At 38.6% G+C, this 18,119-nt stretch overlaps 1 protein-coding gene across 1 annotated transcript in view; it reads right to left on the bottom strand.

Moving 5' to 3' along the window:
- Window positions 1-18,119, bottom strand: part of itfg1 (integrin alpha FG-GAP repeat containing 1) — a 149,941-nt gene that overhangs the window by 59,549 nt on the left and 72,273 nt on the right. Inside the window, exons 11-12 of the mRNA XM_005727521.1 lie at window positions 5,106-5,256; window positions 3,034-3,142 (exon numbers count right to left, since the gene is read on the bottom strand). Coding sequence (XP_005727578.1) covers window positions 3,034-3,142; window positions 5,106-5,256 — 260 coding nt within the window. The remainder of the gene's footprint in view (window positions 1-3,033; window positions 3,143-5,105; window positions 5,257-18,119) is intronic.

Here is an 18,119-nt window from a genome sequence, read left to right as displayed (position 1 = left end):
GCATGTATAATGGATAATGTACTAGCTCTGTCCTTGTGTATATAACTTAATTCATTTTGTGTACCTCACACACTTTAATGAAGTCTTTGTGTTGAAATATCTACGTGTACTTCCACTGAAATGTGACCCAACAGACAAGTCAAACTCACTCTACTGTACAAAAAAATATCAGGTATAATATATGCTTCGGCCGGCAAAATCCAATCACCAGTTTGTCGCATCTTATAGACATGCCAGCCAGAAACTTCTACCAAAAGAAGCCAGCTCATCTACGATTCGGAACAATCGACATTGGAACTCTGGCTGGATGCAGCCGAGAGCTGGCCCAGGTACTCAAGAAGAGGAACATCGACGTAGCCTGTGTTCAAGAATGCAAATGGACCCGAAGCAAAGCGGCGGAGATTGGAGAGGGATATAAGCTCTTCTACTGCGGAGAGAGAGCCACTAAGAATGGAGTGGCCATCGCACTCAGCAAACACCTGCTCCAATCCCTGTATAAAATTGAGCGAACATCTGATCGATTAATGTCTATCAGAATCGAACTAGGAACAGCTGACGTTAATGTTGTGACCTGCTATGCACCACAGACTGGATGCAGCGATGAAACAAAATATTAATTTTGGGACACGTTGGACAGGATCATACAGCGCATCCACAACATTGCGGAGGACACCGTTGGTTCAACAAAACCGGGCGAAAAATACATTGAGAAACAGGTCTGGTGGTGGAATGAGGAGGTACAAAAAGCAATAAAAGCGAAGAAGCTGGCCTATAAGACTTGGTGGCGATTGCGAGCGCATGAAGATCTCACCCAATACCGCTCGCTGAAATCAGCAACAAAGAGGGCAGTGGCCTCCGCGAAAAGACGACACTACCAAGATTTTTATGACCAGCTCCAAACCCCAGAAGTGACCAATAACATCTACCGACTTGCCAAAGCCCGCCACCGCGTGAAGTAGGACTTTGATACAAACCATGTTGTCCAAATCAAAGGAGCCAATGGGCAGGTTCTGCGAGACCCCCGAGACATCCTTCAGCGCTGGTCAGATTACTTCGCTGGAATCAGCAATGAAGAATTTACACAGCCGCCTATCCCGCCCGCGGACCCAGTCGCAGGGCCTGTCACACCAATCACCACTGCCGACGTCCAAAACATGTTGAAGAAAATGAAAAACGGAAAAGCCACAGGACCGGACGACATCCCAGCTGAAATTTAGAAGATGATGGGCAACTGCGGTACAACATTCCTTGCAGCACTCTTCAACCATATCACGGTCGAAGACAAAGTCCCCCGAGCTTGGACATAGAGCATCACAGTGCCCAACTGGAAGGGCAAGGGAGACGTCACAGAGTGCACCAACTATCGACCAATTCGTCTACTCTGCCATGCAATGAAGATCTTCGAACGTGTCCTGGAAAATCTGATCCGTCAACTGGTCACAATCACCCCGAATCAATGCGGCTTTGTTAAGGGCTGTGGATCTATCGATGCCATACACACGGCCCGTTTGCTGATGGAAAAGCACCAGGAAAAGAACAAGACGGTGCACATGGTCTTCCTGGATCTGGAAAAGGCATTCGATAGGGTCCCCCACAAGCTGATTTGGCGATCATTACGAACTCATGGTGCCCCGGAAGCCTATGTGAAATGGACTGAGCTGCTCTACCGTAACGTCACAAGTGAGGTCCGATGTTCAGCGGGAACATCACCAGCCTTCCCGATTACCGTTGGCATCCACCAGGGCTCGGCCCTCTCGCCCCTGCTGTTCACTCTCTGTATGGACACCGCAACGGCTGATCTGCAATCACCACATCCATGGAGCCTCCTGTATGCAGATGATGTGTGCCTATCAGAAACAGAAAACTGCCTAGCCCTGCAAACCCAAACACAAGCATGGAAAGACTGGCTCTTCGAAAACGGCATGCGCCTGAACATCAAGAAGACTGAGTACCTTGAATGCAGCCCCCAGACCAACAGTACCATCACTATCGACGGCGAGCCGCTGACTAAAGTTGCCCAATTCAAGTACCTCGGGTCCCTTGTCATCTCGGACTGCGAAAGTCTACCAGACGCCAGACTCCGTGTCAACACAGCGTGGAGGAAATGGCATCAGGTGAGTGGAGTCTTATGTGACAAGAGAATGCCAATCTATCCTAAGGTCAATTGTGCGCCCAGTGGCACTCTACGGGTCAGAGTGCTGGCCAGCGACGACCAAACATGAACAAGCTCTTCACACCATGGAGATGAAGATGCTGAGGTGGCTTCTGGGTCTAGGCCACAAGGAAGACCAAAAAAGCGCTGGATGGACCGAATCAAGGATGATATGAAGGCTGTGAATATTACACCAGAAGACGCCCTTGATAGAAAGAAGTGGAGGAAGGCATGCAAGATAGCGGACCCTGTGTCGCGGGATATAAACCGCTAGGAAGAAGAAGAATATATGTTTCACAAAAAAACCAATTACTCCTCTTCCTCTCATCTCAACAGCCATTGATTCATTAATGGCACCAACATAGACTAGGAGAAGTGTGGTTTTATGTTTTGAGAGGCAATAGAGTGCAATAGAGTGCCTTATGTGCTGTACAAGGAGACTAGATTCGAAATGGCCTTTTGGGAGAAGGTGCATTTACTACAGCAGATCTTTTTGTGCGGACAGTGGCCAGTTTAATTTAAGATGAAATTGAACAAAAAGCTCAGAGAGATCCCTTTTTCACCACCAACTGAGTAGCTCCAGGCTAGAAATCAAAATATGACAGATAATAGTCATGACCATCTGCTTTCGAGGTTGGGGAAAAGACTTGCTCATGTTTAATGTTTCTAATTGGTCTAGGAGGGGCTGTTACAGAAAGAAAATAAGAAAAAAAGGACTAAATGATAATATATTCAAATTTCAGTATGTGTATGTTATCTGGTGAGGAACAGCTTGGGAATGGAAATAAATGTTCTTCCTTCATGTTGCCCCTTCAAGGGACTGGTTTCGGCATGGGGAGAGTAGTGAGAAAGGGAGCATACTTGGCAAATCAGTCCCTTACCCATCACTTTAACGAAGTAGGCATCGGCTTCGAAATTGTTCTTCAAAGCGTGAATTCTCAAGTCCTGTTTGCCCTCTGCCTTGCTCTGAACCAGCATGTCTAAAATACCCTGCAAATGAAGACAGACACACAGATAAGGGACAATGAGAGCATGGCATGGTGCTTCTTCTGATGTACATTTTTATCCCTCTGACATACTGGATGTCTCATCCAGAATTATCGCATCATCTCTATTCCGCCGTCTTCCTCCTTTCCTCACTAAGTCTCTCTTTCTCTCGGTCTCATTTATAAATTCTCTCTCAGGGGCGAGTGAGAGAGCCAAGCACTGAAAGCGGGAGAGTTGAATTTAATAGACAGGCCACATTAGCAGTAGTAATTAATTCTGATAAGACAAGAACATACAGTAGATCGCAATACAGCTTCTGTACTATATGTAGTCTCTCATTAAGAGACTGGGGGTGAGTGCTGGAATCAAAGTCTACGACACACACAAAGAAGGATTTTGACAAAGGTAGTGTGTAAGAGAGTATGTGTAGATGTTTTCTAGCAAGGCCCATTTGCAGCATTAATTAAATGCTTAATATCACAGAGCAACACACTTAATGAGAGCAAAACCTAACAAATCATTTCCCAACGTTTGGGAAAATTAAAGTATATCTCATCTTGTTTTATCTACTCTTCCTCTATAGTGGTGTATTGCCAGGTCCTGCATCTATTGCACCCACTCCCACAATGAATCAAATTCCAAAATAAAAATGCACAAAGTGAAGAATAACGCTGCAACAATGAGGGAGAGCAAAAAAAACAAAAACACACAGAGCATTCATGCGCGCGCACACACAAATAAATACAGTAGCTCAAAAAAAAAAAGGGGGGGGGGGGAGCACACTCATGCACACGCTACTCCATGTGCTTATAAATATTTTAATAACAACAATGAAGCACTGAACCAAATACTCATATTCTCAGTCTAAATCAGGAGTTATTTCTTCAGAATATAAAAGAAAACCGATTAATGTAAACAATTCTGTTAATGCGTGTGTCAAAAAAGCTTTACACATAATCCACTTTTCTGCATTAGAGATATCCTAGTTTGCACACTCTCTGATATGCATTCCTCTGCTCCATTTGGCAAGGATTTCTTTACGTAGGAATTTTCACAAAATGATTTCAGTTTATTGGTATATCTAACAAAATAAGACAAAAGTGGAAAGACTGTGAGCGGAGACAAATGACCCAGAGCTGTATTCTGAGGGTCAGCTGGATGACTGCATAGTTGACTTGTGACAGTTGTTAATGCTGCATTCATAAAGAGAAAAGTACTATACTAATAGCCTACCAGTATGAAGTAATTAATTAATTAATTAATATGAGTTCAGAAAGAGCAATATTGTTTTTGACAGCAGGGAAATCTGACTAGTTAATGCTTTGACTCCAACAATCTAACAGAGAATGGTAGGTCTAACTAATCTAATGTTGACATTTATTCACTTGATGTCAGCTCTTAAACTAGGGGAGGTGATGAGTGTGGGTGCTTTTTGCTAAAAAAGATGAGCCTAACTTGTCTGATATTCTCAGAGTTTGCATGTAAGAGTTCAGGTAAGATTAACTTGTCAGGAGCATCGGATCTACTTACACAAAGGTGGATGACGCTTCCCTCATCATAAAAGCAAATCTAATATTGCAGTGGGAGTTGTTATAGTTGTTATTATAGTTAAATTTTCAAAAGTACAAATATTGCAAGCTGCATACAAGGCTCCTGTGAGTCTCCTAATGTATAAATAACAACAAAATAAAATAACAAGGTTAAATGATTAAATATGCTGCACATGGCTTTTTATGTATATTTAAAATAGGCTATATTTAAAAGAAAATCAGCTGGCTAAAGAACTGTAGTTCCACTAGACCAAGATTATCTTTGGCTATGGAAATGTAGTCAAAACATAAAAAAATTATTAAGAATAGTATCCATAGAAATGAGTTTTTAAAAAGGCGTAAGAAATGGTACAGAGAATGATTTATGAAATACTACTGGACAGAACTGAAAATCAACACAAAATGTAACTACTCACGTCCTCATAGATGTCAAAGAAAGTTGCCCTGACGGCATTTTGAATGGCTCCTAAATCGGACTGGTCCCAGTGGATGTGGAACATTCGTCCAACACTGTGGCAAGTGTCGCTGTTACAGGGCACGTTCTCCAATAGGAAGGCCTGCTGGCCACTGGGGGGCAAAGAGAGAGAAGGGGAAAAAACATTGTAAGTGCATGTTACCATTTACATTTAGACAGTGACAGAGAACCCTGGTGATGTCAAATGTAAGTAATGTTCATGTCATCAGCTGATCAGTACTTTGCTTGTGTCGAGTTTGTTATCTGGCAACAATAACACCACGATGAGTCTTAGCTGGAAGTTTGGTGCTTAGAATCATTTGGAGCTACAGGCTTTTACAACAACATGACATTTGTTATAAGTGAACGAAAACAGATTTCAACTAGAAAATAAACCAGTCTTTAAAATAAACTTCACAGTTTTGACTTGATGCATTTACAACACATTCATATAATGTGGCTCCAAAAAAGCCATGCCTTCACTCAAATAAGAAAGAAGAGATGTTTTTTTGCTGTCCTGAACCTGTACTTGGTAATTTGTCGATTCCTGCACTTGGAATTGACAAATTAAAATGCTACAACATATTAATTTAGGGTTGATATTCTCTTTTTAAGATGAGAGCTGCCTTAGGCTGCTGCCCTGAGGAAATTTTGTGCTTTTTAAAAAAACTTTAATAATTTTCTGCATTACTGGATATAGTCCAAACCTTACATTGCACTGTGTCATAGTGTATATATTGAAGGGTGACAAATTATAGGGAAAATGATGAGCCCTTAACTAACATTGGAAACGATTCAGCTGTTTTGTAAGCTCTGAGTTCATTTTTATTATAGTGCAAGGTCATCGAATGCATTATACTATAATTTGGTCCCTAAGATTTGGGACATGAAAGTTTTGGAGGGCGGTTCAAATTTTTCCTCTGTAAACCACCAGAGTGGAGTTTGAGTCAAATAACTAAGATGTGATAGAAATTACTTTAATTAAAGTATAACAGTAACTGTTTAGGAAATACAGCCATTTTTGTGTAAAGTTGCAAATAGAAATTTCCAGTTATCTCTGCTGCTTTTTCTGCATCTAAAGAAAATATTGTAGTTTCAAGGTTTTTACTGCATGAGTAGTCTATCAAATTAAGTAATCTACGTGTATTTGTTGATGAGTGCCTACCTTATATGAAACCAGTTTGGTCAGGATGAATTAAGAGGGGGGTTATTTTCTCCAGTCTCATTGAGAGAGCTTTGCAGATTATTTTAAGGTCTACATTTATAAGGGATATTGGACAATAGCTTGAGGGATATACAGGGTCTTTGCCTGGTTTTAGCAGGAGATTAATGTTTGCAGAATTCATATTTGATGGAAGTCTGCCCTTTTCTTTGATTTCCAACAACGTTCTGTAAAAAACTGGTGCTAGAATCGACCAGAATTCTTTGTAGAATTCTGCAGGAAAGCCGTCTGGACCTGGAGCCTTATTATTGGGCATACTTTCACCTGATGAGTTCACCTGATGTCAGTGGCGAATCCAGTGCCATTGCTTGAGTGTCTAATAATTTTGGAAGAGTTATGTTGTCTAAAAAATGATCAATTTCCTTTTTAGACAGGTTTATTTGTGGTGAATACAATCTTTTATAGAAATCCCTGAAAATGTTGTTTATTTGTTTCGGGTCATATATTGTGTTCACAGATGAATCTTGAACAGCACATATAGTTGTTTTTTCTTCATTTATTTTTAGCTGGTTTGCTAGAAATTGACCGGATTTATTACCATGTTCATAATTTTGTAAGCGTAGTCTTTGTACTAAGAATTTTTTATTTATTTATTTTTTATCAATTATCTCATTTAATTCTAGTTTTGTTTTGCGTATTTTGTTCAATGTTTCCTGATCTTGGTGGGACGCATAGGCTTCTTCTAGTGATTTAATGGTTTTTTCTAATTCCTGAATATTTTTGTTTTCTTCTTTCTTTTTATGTGATGAGAAAGAAATTATTTTACCTCTCATCACAGCTTTCCCTGCTTCCCATAGAACAGATGCTGAAGTTCCGGGAGTGTCATTATAGTCTAAATATGAAGTCCACTCTTTTTTAAAATATTTAATAAAGTCTTCATCTTTAAGCAGTGATGTATTAAATCTCCAGTTTTTACTTGGCGTAGTATTATTCTTGTGCATTAGTGTTAAAGATACAGGAGCATGATCGCTGACAGCTGTAGGGTGAATCTCAGTGTCTGAAATGCCATTTTTATTATAGTGCAAGGTCATCGAATGCATTATACTATAATTTGGTCCCTAAGATTTGGGACAACTTTTCCTCTGCAAACCACCAGAGTGGAGTTTGAGTCAAATAACTAAGATGTGATAGAAATTACTTTAATTAGTATAACATTAACTGTTTAGAAAATGCAGCCATTTTTAATAATACCCAATCCTCAGTATAAAATACTTATGGACTCAGCTGTAACCTCAACTTACTTTGATCTCTTTTATCCCATGATAAAACATTTCTACCCTGATAAGCCCCTATCTGTACAGAAAAAAGGGGTCAGTGAACTGTTTCAGGAGTATGAAAATGATGTGAATCTGACACTATGGCTTTTAAAGTGGCAGAATATTAACTAAAATGAACACAGATGGAAAATTCTAGACAGATATATCACAAAGAACCCTCCACCACCATCATCTTCATACCAAAGGAGAATATCTTTTGGAAGAATGGTGCCCGATTCCTTCATTGAGTTACAAAGATAAGTTGAGGTCTAAATACTGAAGCTTACTGTGGTATTTCCTGCACCTTGTATTTGGCATTTCTTTACAAATGCAAGCAAATAAGTATACTTGATCGTATACTTGAGCTGAGGCAAAACCCAACCCCTTTCCTCTATTTTCCACCCATCTCTGTACTTGCACTTTTTCTGTGCAGTCTTTGTCACATCTTAATTCACTGGCGAGACTAAATTCAATCTTTATCACTGGAGATAGCTATCTGTACCTGTTCTTAGATCTCAGTGGGATTGCTGAGCTTTAAAAAAAAGAAAAGCTGCTGGTTTAAAAATAGAATAATTGTGAAAGCCCTCAGTCAATCAGGATTGTAAACACCCATCCCCACCATCAGCACTACCCACAAAGCTAGTACAAGCCTCTAGGGACTAGAAGATAGACCGCAAGCGGGGACATCTTTCATCAAGGATATTTTAGAAAGACTGTGTGATCTTTTCAGCAGCAGGAAAACATTCTATCCTCATGCTTCCAGAAAATGGTGAACAGAAGAGATAAAATACTGTAATGTATAGAGTGTGTTGCTTGATAAAACCATGATTGATGGAGACGTGTCAATACGATTATCTTATCCTCCTTGGAATTGTGTTTGACTTTGCTTAGCATGCGATCTTGTAGAGAATATAAAAAGGGGGCACATCATATGGAGTCAGATGGAGTCAAGAGAAGTACCACACTACGACACGATGCACCAACACAAGTTACTATTGTGTCACCCACAAAGGAAGGAAGACACGGCAACAAAAGAATCATTGTATTGTATAGTTTATGTAGTGATTATGAAGTGTATGCTCTATTTAAAGTATCAGCTGTGTGCGGTTGTTACATTATGGCACCATAGTACATTATAGTTGCAACACATATCTGATAAATGGTGATGTTACATAACAGCAAGCTTCAGAAAGTGGAAACCTACTGGTCAAATTGGTACTTGAAATATGCTTGTAAGCCTCTCCACTGCTGTTAGCTGTGTGATAGGAAAAAACGGAGCTTGTGGAACCAGGAGTAAGAGAAAGCAGATGAACAACTTTGGTAATATTGTATTTTATCCCTGTAGTCCTTTTCATAAAGCATCTAATTGAAATTTTGATTGTTGCTTTTCACAAAAAACACAAACTCCTGTAATCAGCAGCAAACAGTTCAAAGTTTTGCTAAACTGGATCGTCTGACATAAGACTTACTAACTTCCAAACACAGAGGTGGAGAAGCTACAGAGCTTGGAAACCTTAATTGTCATGTAAAATGTTGACATATATTTGGATGGAATTAACACGTGCAATGCAATGAGCAGGTTGCCTCTGCAATATTCGGGTTAACTGAAAGTAATAAATGTGCATTTAGCTGTTAATTCCTAGATTCAATAAGGACAAGAATCTATATATAAAACACTTCAAAGAGCAGGGAAGAGCAGGAATTTAATTAATTCCTATAGCAGGGACGTAACGCTTCAGGCTCAGTGTCAGCTGAAATGGTGTGCTGCTGTTTCAGAATAGCTATATCTCTGTGTGGGGTGAGTGGGGTTGAAGGGTGGGGCTGCGGGAACCTCTGTAGGATTAACTGACTTTGGCTGTAATTACAGCTGGAGGTTTGTTTAAGGTTATTCTGTGTAACCCATGCGTACTGACAATGAACTAGTCCTCCCCTCCTCATTAGGCTTAATGCAAACAACACTGTATCCAGAATATGATCGGCTCTCATTAGGACCTGCAACTGCAGCACCTACTGGACAAGACCCAGTGTAAATGGTGAGCACTGATTGGCTCACCAGCAGATAATCATGCCTGTAGCCAGATACATTTGTTGACATTCAGGGAGAGTATCTCTGTTTGTGCATGTGTGTGTTTGAGTGTGTGTAAAAAGAAAGTAACGCTATCAAAGTTTCAGGCTGAACTTTAGAAGGTATATGATTGTTATTCGCCAATATGTGTGTCCTTTCTGAGATTTTCGTACTTCAAAAGAACCTCTTTTCCAGCACTGCGGGGGTGGTTATGGTAGGGATGAACTCAAGGTCATAGTGTGGATCAGACTCAGACTTACACACAGGTACATGTGCTCTCAATATATACACACATACACAACACACACAAACACACACAACTTTGTTCTCGGCATCGGTTTTATGTTTACAGCAACAGGTAGAGGTGCAAACCTGATATCTATTATACACATGCACTCGTGCAGATGACTACTCTGAACCCACAATTTCGCATGCTGATGTTTATTTTGACTTGAGCATCACAAATTTCTTTTTGTGTAATATAGTATTATGATTCAATATGTATTCCTTGTTTTTTGTGTTTTTTTGTTAGTAAACATCTACTTCATGTCCTCTATGATGTCTTTCCTGTCCACATTTCTTTTAAAACAATGTTAAGACATGCAACTCTTAAGTGTTTAGCATACCAAGTCAGATACATGGCGACACTGTGTTTTATATGGCAGTCAACTCCATGGCAGTGTAATACAGTATTTCATTTAATCAATGTAATGTAAATGTTTTGGTGCATTCCATTTGAAATTGGAAGACCTTTTCAACTCTAACGCCTTGTTAAGTTGGACTTCGAACTTGAATGGTTGAGCACCCTCACCAACTCCAACTTCACCTTCAAAGATAGTGGCAGTGCATGTAAGCTTTAGTGACTGGTTGTAACAGGCTAAATAACCCATACAGGGACCAAGTTCTATCCATTTGCAAAAGAACAAGCACAGTGTTGTACTGTAGCTATACTCTGTGACTGGTGTTGTTTAAAGTACTGCCACAATTGTTCTATGCTGGATTTATTCAGCTAAAAAAAGTAAAAAGGATTTGCAGATTTGTGGGGGAGTCTTGTGTATCTGTAATCTGTATCTCACATATTCTCAAAGTGAAGGGAGCTGAATTTGTCTCCACCACTAAAAGGATTCTTCTGTTAGAGCCCAGCTCAAGAGATCACAGTGAAAATGGTGTGCGCTGTCCATGGTCCTGAAGTTACACCAGTTTGATTTTATATTTTAGTTTGAATGCAATAAATTTTATTAAAGAAAGATTGTTTTCATTAAATGCATTGATCATAACAAAAAATAGCACCTTCAAACCATCAATACTATTCAAAAAATTAAAATGAAAAATGTGAAAAATGTGACTTTCGATGTCTAATGTCCATGGGGTAATTATTTTAAGGATAGGGTCCAAAATCAACACTTTCTTCCTTCATTATTTCTAACTTTCAGCCATTTAGCATTGATTTTGCTTTTTCAACCTCACTACACAGGCTGTTAAATTCTTGCCACATTAGTTGAAAAGAACACAACAACAAAATATTGAAGAGTAGTAACAGGTTTTTCTGTGATGTTCCTGTGAGGTTAAAATATATAGTTTTACTGAAATGAGATTAGTTTTAATGGGGTTACTCAATACCAGGAGAGAAATGTCCATTCTTCTTATTTCATGGCATCAAATTCTTCTGCAGACAATTATGCACCAATGAGTGAAGTCAGTTATTATTATTATTATTATTATTGCTTTTTTTTTTTAGCTTTTCTTTAACCAGGAAGTGAATACAAACCACACCCATCCTGCTAGTTAACAACTGAGTCATCATGCTGTTTAATTTTTAATAATGTCATATTGATCACAGCTTCTTCATCCTATATTGGTAATAAAACGTTTAAATAAAAACCGACAGTTAACAAAAACATGACATTAAATGCATGGCAAGACTTATTTTATAAATACCCTAATTGCATATTATAAGGTCTTTACCTTATGATATAAAACATTTGAGTCACCTGTTGCTGTGATTTGGCGCTTTAGAAATAAAATTGAACTCAAAAAATTTCAATTGAATTGAATATTGAGCCTGTACCGACACTAATATGTGTGTGTATCTGAGGTAGTGTGCTTGAGGGATTCCATTATTGTATGAACCCAGTGTCACCTCTGTTTTCTTGTGTGTGTATGTGCTTGTGGGGAGTCTTACACTATTTCAGGCTCTATCCACCTTCTCTCTAATTGGCCTCCAGAGGGGTGGTGAGTTGGCAGGAGGCTGACCAACTGATCACACCAATGACCCTTCTCTCCCTCAACCTCAAAAGCTCAGAGGCACCACTGTTACCTATCCACCTTTGTCCCTTTCCTCTGTCCATCCACTCATTCTTCCATCTACTCAATTCCCTAAAGCTGAATGACTAAGCTAACCTGGCCAACTTCTTCTTCAGCTCTCTCTTTTTTTCTTTTCTGTTCATTTCATTTCATCTTATCGGCCCTTCTGCTTCTCCCTCCACCTCAGTCCAACCAATCATACGCTTTTGTTCCACATTTCTGCCTTTCATAACTCCAAGGACTAACACATAGCTACAAGACATTTTAACAGTGTGTGTGGGTGCATTTCAAATTTCTCTTTTTGTTTTGATAATAACGACATTACAGTGCCAAGGAAAGACTCCCTTCTTCTTTCTTTGGTGAAATGACCTACTGTCCCTTTATTAATTCTCTCCTCTATTTAGCTCAAAAACTTTCTCTCTCTTGATGAAAATACTTGTGAGGGTGAGGTTAGTATAATTTACCTAACTATTTATTTCATTATAACTTTAAAAAACAAAACACAAAAAAACCAAAAGATTAAAAAAACCTTTAAAATAATAAGGATAGACAATTTAATTTCCATATTTTAGGTCAGTATCAGTCTTATCTCATATTTATATGATTATAAATCCACTCTCAAATGTGTTTTTACAACAGGGTAATTGTACCGTACAATTTTGTTGTATGCAGACAATCTCACCCAGTACATTGCAGAACGTAACCACGTAGCTATATGTAGTCTCTCTTTCATAGTCGATCAACCCTAAAACATTTTGTGTTGTTTTGTGTGAAGAAACCTTACCATTTAATCTGCTTTCACACCATCTCAATCACTCGCTAATCAAATTGATCCAATCATAACAAATTCGTTGTTTATGCTACTTTTCACCCATATTAGAATACATGATTTCAGCAGCTGGTCTATCTTCTAACCCATCATACATTCATCCTCCAAATTCACACCTTGCCTAACATGTTTTTGTGCCTAATCCAGAGAATGTTGTCTTTTTGAGTAGACCTGCTGCAGATTAGAATGTCTACTAGCCAAAAATATAGATATTTTTTATTGATGAAGAGTGAAGATAAATCAGTATACTGTTGAACTGTAAAACCTTCATAAAATCTAGACTTAGATTAGGATGGTTCTTTTAATCCTAAATATTATGTAACTACTTATGATCTGGTTTACCTATTTGCAATTAATTTTATTATTATTTTTTAAATCCTGTGTTTATGATTATGCATTCTGCTTTTGTGTGTCTGATTTCTATATAGTAAAAATATATAACAAATAAATAACTCTTTCACAGACAAGTTTTAATGAGGGCAAATAGTACTGGTACTAGTAGAGTTCTCTGTAGCCTTTGAAAACAATTATATAATACTATTAACCCACTCTGAAGGAAGGAAATAACCCTGTTGATGCAATCACTGTGGGAATCTCCAGTTGCAATGATTCAGATGTAGCAGTCCTCCAACTTATTGACCAGCTGACAATAAGAGAGACTGAAAGACTGACAGCAACAGGAAAAAAACCCCGAAAGACACGGACGAAAGGTGAACGAAGGGAACGAGTGGGCAGGTCCACGTAGACGAAGTGACAGTGAGACAGCGATATGTTGTCATGGCCCCGAGGGGCTGTGATTTCTCATTCTGCTAGCCACTGTGGTGATGAACACAGGCAGTGACTCACAACGACACAATCAAAGTCAAAGTACATCCTTTGGTAGTGTCACTCCTCTACACGGTCCGCCTGCTGTCACTCACTCTTTCATCCTCACTGTCTGTGTCTGGCTGCATCTTTGTCCTCACACACTTTACAAAGTCAGCTTTCTTCTGAGTCTTGCCTTACTTGACTTTTTCTTCACAAGCTTATCAAATAACAACCACCAAATTGTTTTGTTCACCAATATGTCAAACAAGGTTTTCATTACAAAAGAAAATCACAATCTGTGAAGCAAAATTCACGTATCCATTTCAGGGTTGCAGACGGGCTGGAGCTTTCCCTAGCTGTGATAAATTGAGGGGGAAATTACACCCTGTCAGGTCAGAGAAGTTTGATAGCTAAAGTTAATTTTTGTAGAGATGGGTATCAAATGGGTGCCATAGTGTCACCATGGTCTAATTGACTTAAAAATAACAAACTCGTGTATAAACTGAAATACTTTACCCAAATTACTGATGAACTTATGATACAAAAATAGCTAATAAATATTATATGCAACCAATCACTGGACTTGTTCAATAATTTTGTTTATTTAAAAAATTTGTAAAACTAGTGGCTTGTAAATCAGCTTTAGCTGTGACATCTATGACAGAGGGTAGAAATTATACTGGATAAAAATCTACTCGTTAACATCTTGATGCTTGCACTATAATAATAAAGTAATTTGGATTTACTGAGTTACTAGACTTCTGGTTTATTGTGCTTTTCACAAATCAGTTTAACCAAACTGATCACCTACATTTTATGCCTATGACTGTGTGCTAAGTACAGCCAAATAGAAATCGGATTACACGTGATCTTTACAGACAAATACTAAATGAAGAATAGACAAAAAAGTTTAAAAAAAAAAAAGTGAAACGTATACAGCAATGGATTTTACTCAAGACTGTCCAATCAAAAACTGGATTTTGAGGACAGTAAATGTGAAACATTATAACCTGGGAATAGCCTCATTTCCACTGTGTTGTTTTAACTGACAGAAAACAGCAATAACACCATTGTGCTGTGACAATATGTGGTAAGAAATACTAGAATGTGGTACAATGACAACTTTTGACACTAATCATCAAAATGACAAACACCCTCAGTCATTACATTACTTAGCAATTTCCAAGAAAGCTGCATAATTTACTTCATTTAGGGTGTCATTTGAGTTCAAACCAGCCTCCTGCAAACAAAGCAAAACTTAGCAAAGAAAATACTGTGCAGGACTAACAAGCCAAAAGTCTCATGCTACTACAGTTTCCACTCTGGTATTAACAACAAAAACCGAGAGACAAATGCAGCTACCCTGCTTCCAACATACAGAGTAAGATGGATTTTAAATGGCATTGCCTAGCAACAGCCTGCTAAGCTCTTGGCAGCTGCTTAGTCGTGGTGCATACTGATAGATAGAAACAGTGAGACTAACACACACACACATATATATACAGACAGCAACAGTAAAACTTAATGTGATGGAACTCATCAAGGCATCAACAAGGTGAAGAGCAGTGAGCTTTGTATAAGCAAAAGGATTAATTGCTGCTCTGCTTTATGTGAGTGGGCAAATGAATGCGATGCTATACTGACTTGAACTTTAACTCTGAGTTTAACATATTTAATCAAAATTCAGCCCGGACACTAAAAATACATTATTTACATTTAATTGCAAAAAAAATATTAAGAATCAAATTTTTATTTGGCCATGCTTAGTGATGCAATAAAGTACTCATAAAACTGTGCAAACATTGGTTTAAGTGTTGAGTGTGACTCTGCCCAGTTTGCAGGTACATGATGCCACATAACTACAAGTAGAAAGTTTTTTCACATCAAGAAGAGAGAAAAAAATGTCTGAGAGCTCGGCTCATTATAATTAAAGTAACTGAAATGATGACTTTGCAAAGGGAGAATCTTTCAACCAGCATTGTAAGTTTTTGTTTGAAAAAGTCATTCTGTCATTTTCAAAAACAATCATTTATCTCTGACTGTTGGATATACATTAGCTTGGCAATAGGAAATGCCAGACTCTGCATTAATCTACAGTTATCTAGACATAGGAAGCATATGCTAAAAAACAAAATATGCAGGCTGAACCATTATTAATTGAATGAGAAATGGCTTTGCTAGGGGAAAAAAATAGCTAAAGGACAGTGAAGCATTTGACACTACGGAAAGAGTAAGCACAGAAACGAGACAGAAGCAATTCCAAAAACGTTACAGAGAGACAGGTATGTGTTAGACAGATGTGTGGTTAAAGCTTTTCTACAGAAGCACAAAGAAATAAACAAGATTGAGAGGCCTTAAAAAGAAAGGATGAAAGACTGACACGGCCATCAACAACTTGCACAAGAGTAGTCAGAAGTGGTTTTAATGAAAGACTTGCACCCAAAGAGCCTTTTCTCTTTCTCCCTTTCTCTGTGCAAAAAAACTCATGACATAGAAATGCACAGAAAAAAGAAGTGGGGTGTGAAAAATGGCAGCAGGTGCTTTGAACTGACAAGTCAAAATCTGAAACATCTGCCCTCACAGAAGACAGTTTATATGCTAAGGTGCCTACAAGACAGAGTGTCTGCAGGCAATGCTGAAGGATCAGACTAATTTCTGGCAAGTTTGGGACTTTATTTCTGAAAAACTTTATTGAGGATTTTGTCAGAATGAAGAGACTCACAAATGTTCAGAAGAACATTTGGAAGTCATTTTCCACCAGGATGAGGACCCCAAGCATAACAGTAATAGGAGCCATCTTCAACAAAAAGTGCTGTGGCCACAAGATATTGTGATAACATGAATCCAGGGAATAAATGTTAGGAATAAACTCTGTGTCAAGGACCCTGAAAAGTTTTACAAGCTGTGCAAGTGCACCTGGTATTGGTGGTGTTTTAAAAGCAATGAGTGATTTATCTTTGATTTATCTTTTTTCTGTTGAAGTTAACTGATAAAGAGAAACTAAACTAAAAGACTGCACAAAAGACAAATTATCCCACTTAGCAACTACCACTGTACTTAATATCTTGGCATGTAATTGAAGATAATTTAATCGGTGTAATCTATAAATGGCTAGCAGATTTTATTTGGAAACTGTCAGTTTAAAGTCCTTCACTCTGTTTTCAGCTCATCATTTTAAAAGCCCTGAATGTGAAGGATTCAGGCTGTGAAGCACCTCTTGCTGACAGCCTGTGAAGCTAAAGTTAGTTCAAGTAGCTTGAGTATAGAGTTGTCAACACTTTTACACTGGCTTTGTATATTTTGAAAGAATCTAGTATTAATATCAGAAGAGGACATTTCCTTCTAATATAAAGAAAGAAAACAGCCAATTTATCTGATTCTTGTCATGTAGAAACAAGATAATTATATTTCATAATTGTTGCTGAATCAAGAATGTACTTATAATTTGTTTATTTGTTTTTTCTTCTCTCATAAAACACGTGTTTATTGCAGAGTGAGACAGAATTGATAACACAATAAGGTATTTTGTGACTGTAGTTAGGAACAACCTCAAGCAGAGGTTAACTACATTATTCTATTACACTCATTGACCTATAGCCTGAAGAGGTTTACACACATGTGTGTCTGAGTGTGTGTCTTGCAGATTTGCTACACATCCTCAAGGCTTATCCTTTCCCATTGTTGATTTCCTCAGCTTTGCAAAGATTATTATGACATCTGAACGTGCATCTTCATAGACAATATCAGTTTTAAATAAAACTATCTGCAATCAGCAGTAACAAGTAGTAAGGTGGTGTGTAGGACACTGTGAAGTGCTCTCATATAGTGTTTGAGGTACAACAGAAATCACTTAAGTTTAGCTGCCTCTGTCTGTGACCTCATTTCATATTCCAGAAATAGCTCCCTCTCACCTCACACTGCTACATCGCATGGGTACATGGGACATGTACACACAGACACAGACAGACACTCACACACACACACAGCTATGTAATGCAGCCCAGTGGAAGGTGCAGTGTGACATGCAACAGGGGGGGCTCTTATAAAACCGAGGAGGAACATTTTAACATCAAACACTCGAGGCCAGCAGGACGCAGCGTCTCGTTGAGGGTCGCAAATCGAGGGTCGAATGGAGATCATATGTGCGTCTTCCTGTGAATGCGAAGCCTACCTGAGTACAGAGAGGCAGTGGGGTACTGGTTGATCTGCTTCACTATTGTGGTGTCTATGAAAGTAGCGTGGTCTAACGAAAAGCAGCACTATCCGATTCAAGGAATCAGCATTTTAGCTCCAGCTGTCACAGTAAAAGGTTGTAAAAATGTGCAGGATGTCTGCTCTTCACTGGCATCATTGCATTACTTGCTAAATTTAAGTATGGGGAATGGAAGTTATACAGATTTTGTGTTGATATGGTAAGGGATCTTTCTGCTTTGTTTGTCTAATGTTAAGTTTCAGTAGCTTCACGCCATGCTTCATCAATAATGTCCTAAAAG

Source organism: Pundamilia nyererei, unplaced genomic scaffold (assembly GCF_000239375.1).
Source record: "Pundamilia nyererei isolate P.nyererei 1_Seehausen unplaced genomic scaffold, PunNye1.0 scaffold00025, whole genome shotgun sequence".
NCBI lineage: Eukaryota > Metazoa > Chordata > Actinopteri > Cichliformes > Cichlidae > Pundamilia > Pundamilia nyererei.
Note: the sequence above shows the minus strand (reverse complement) of the source record. Positions and strands in the feature narration are given on the sequence as shown.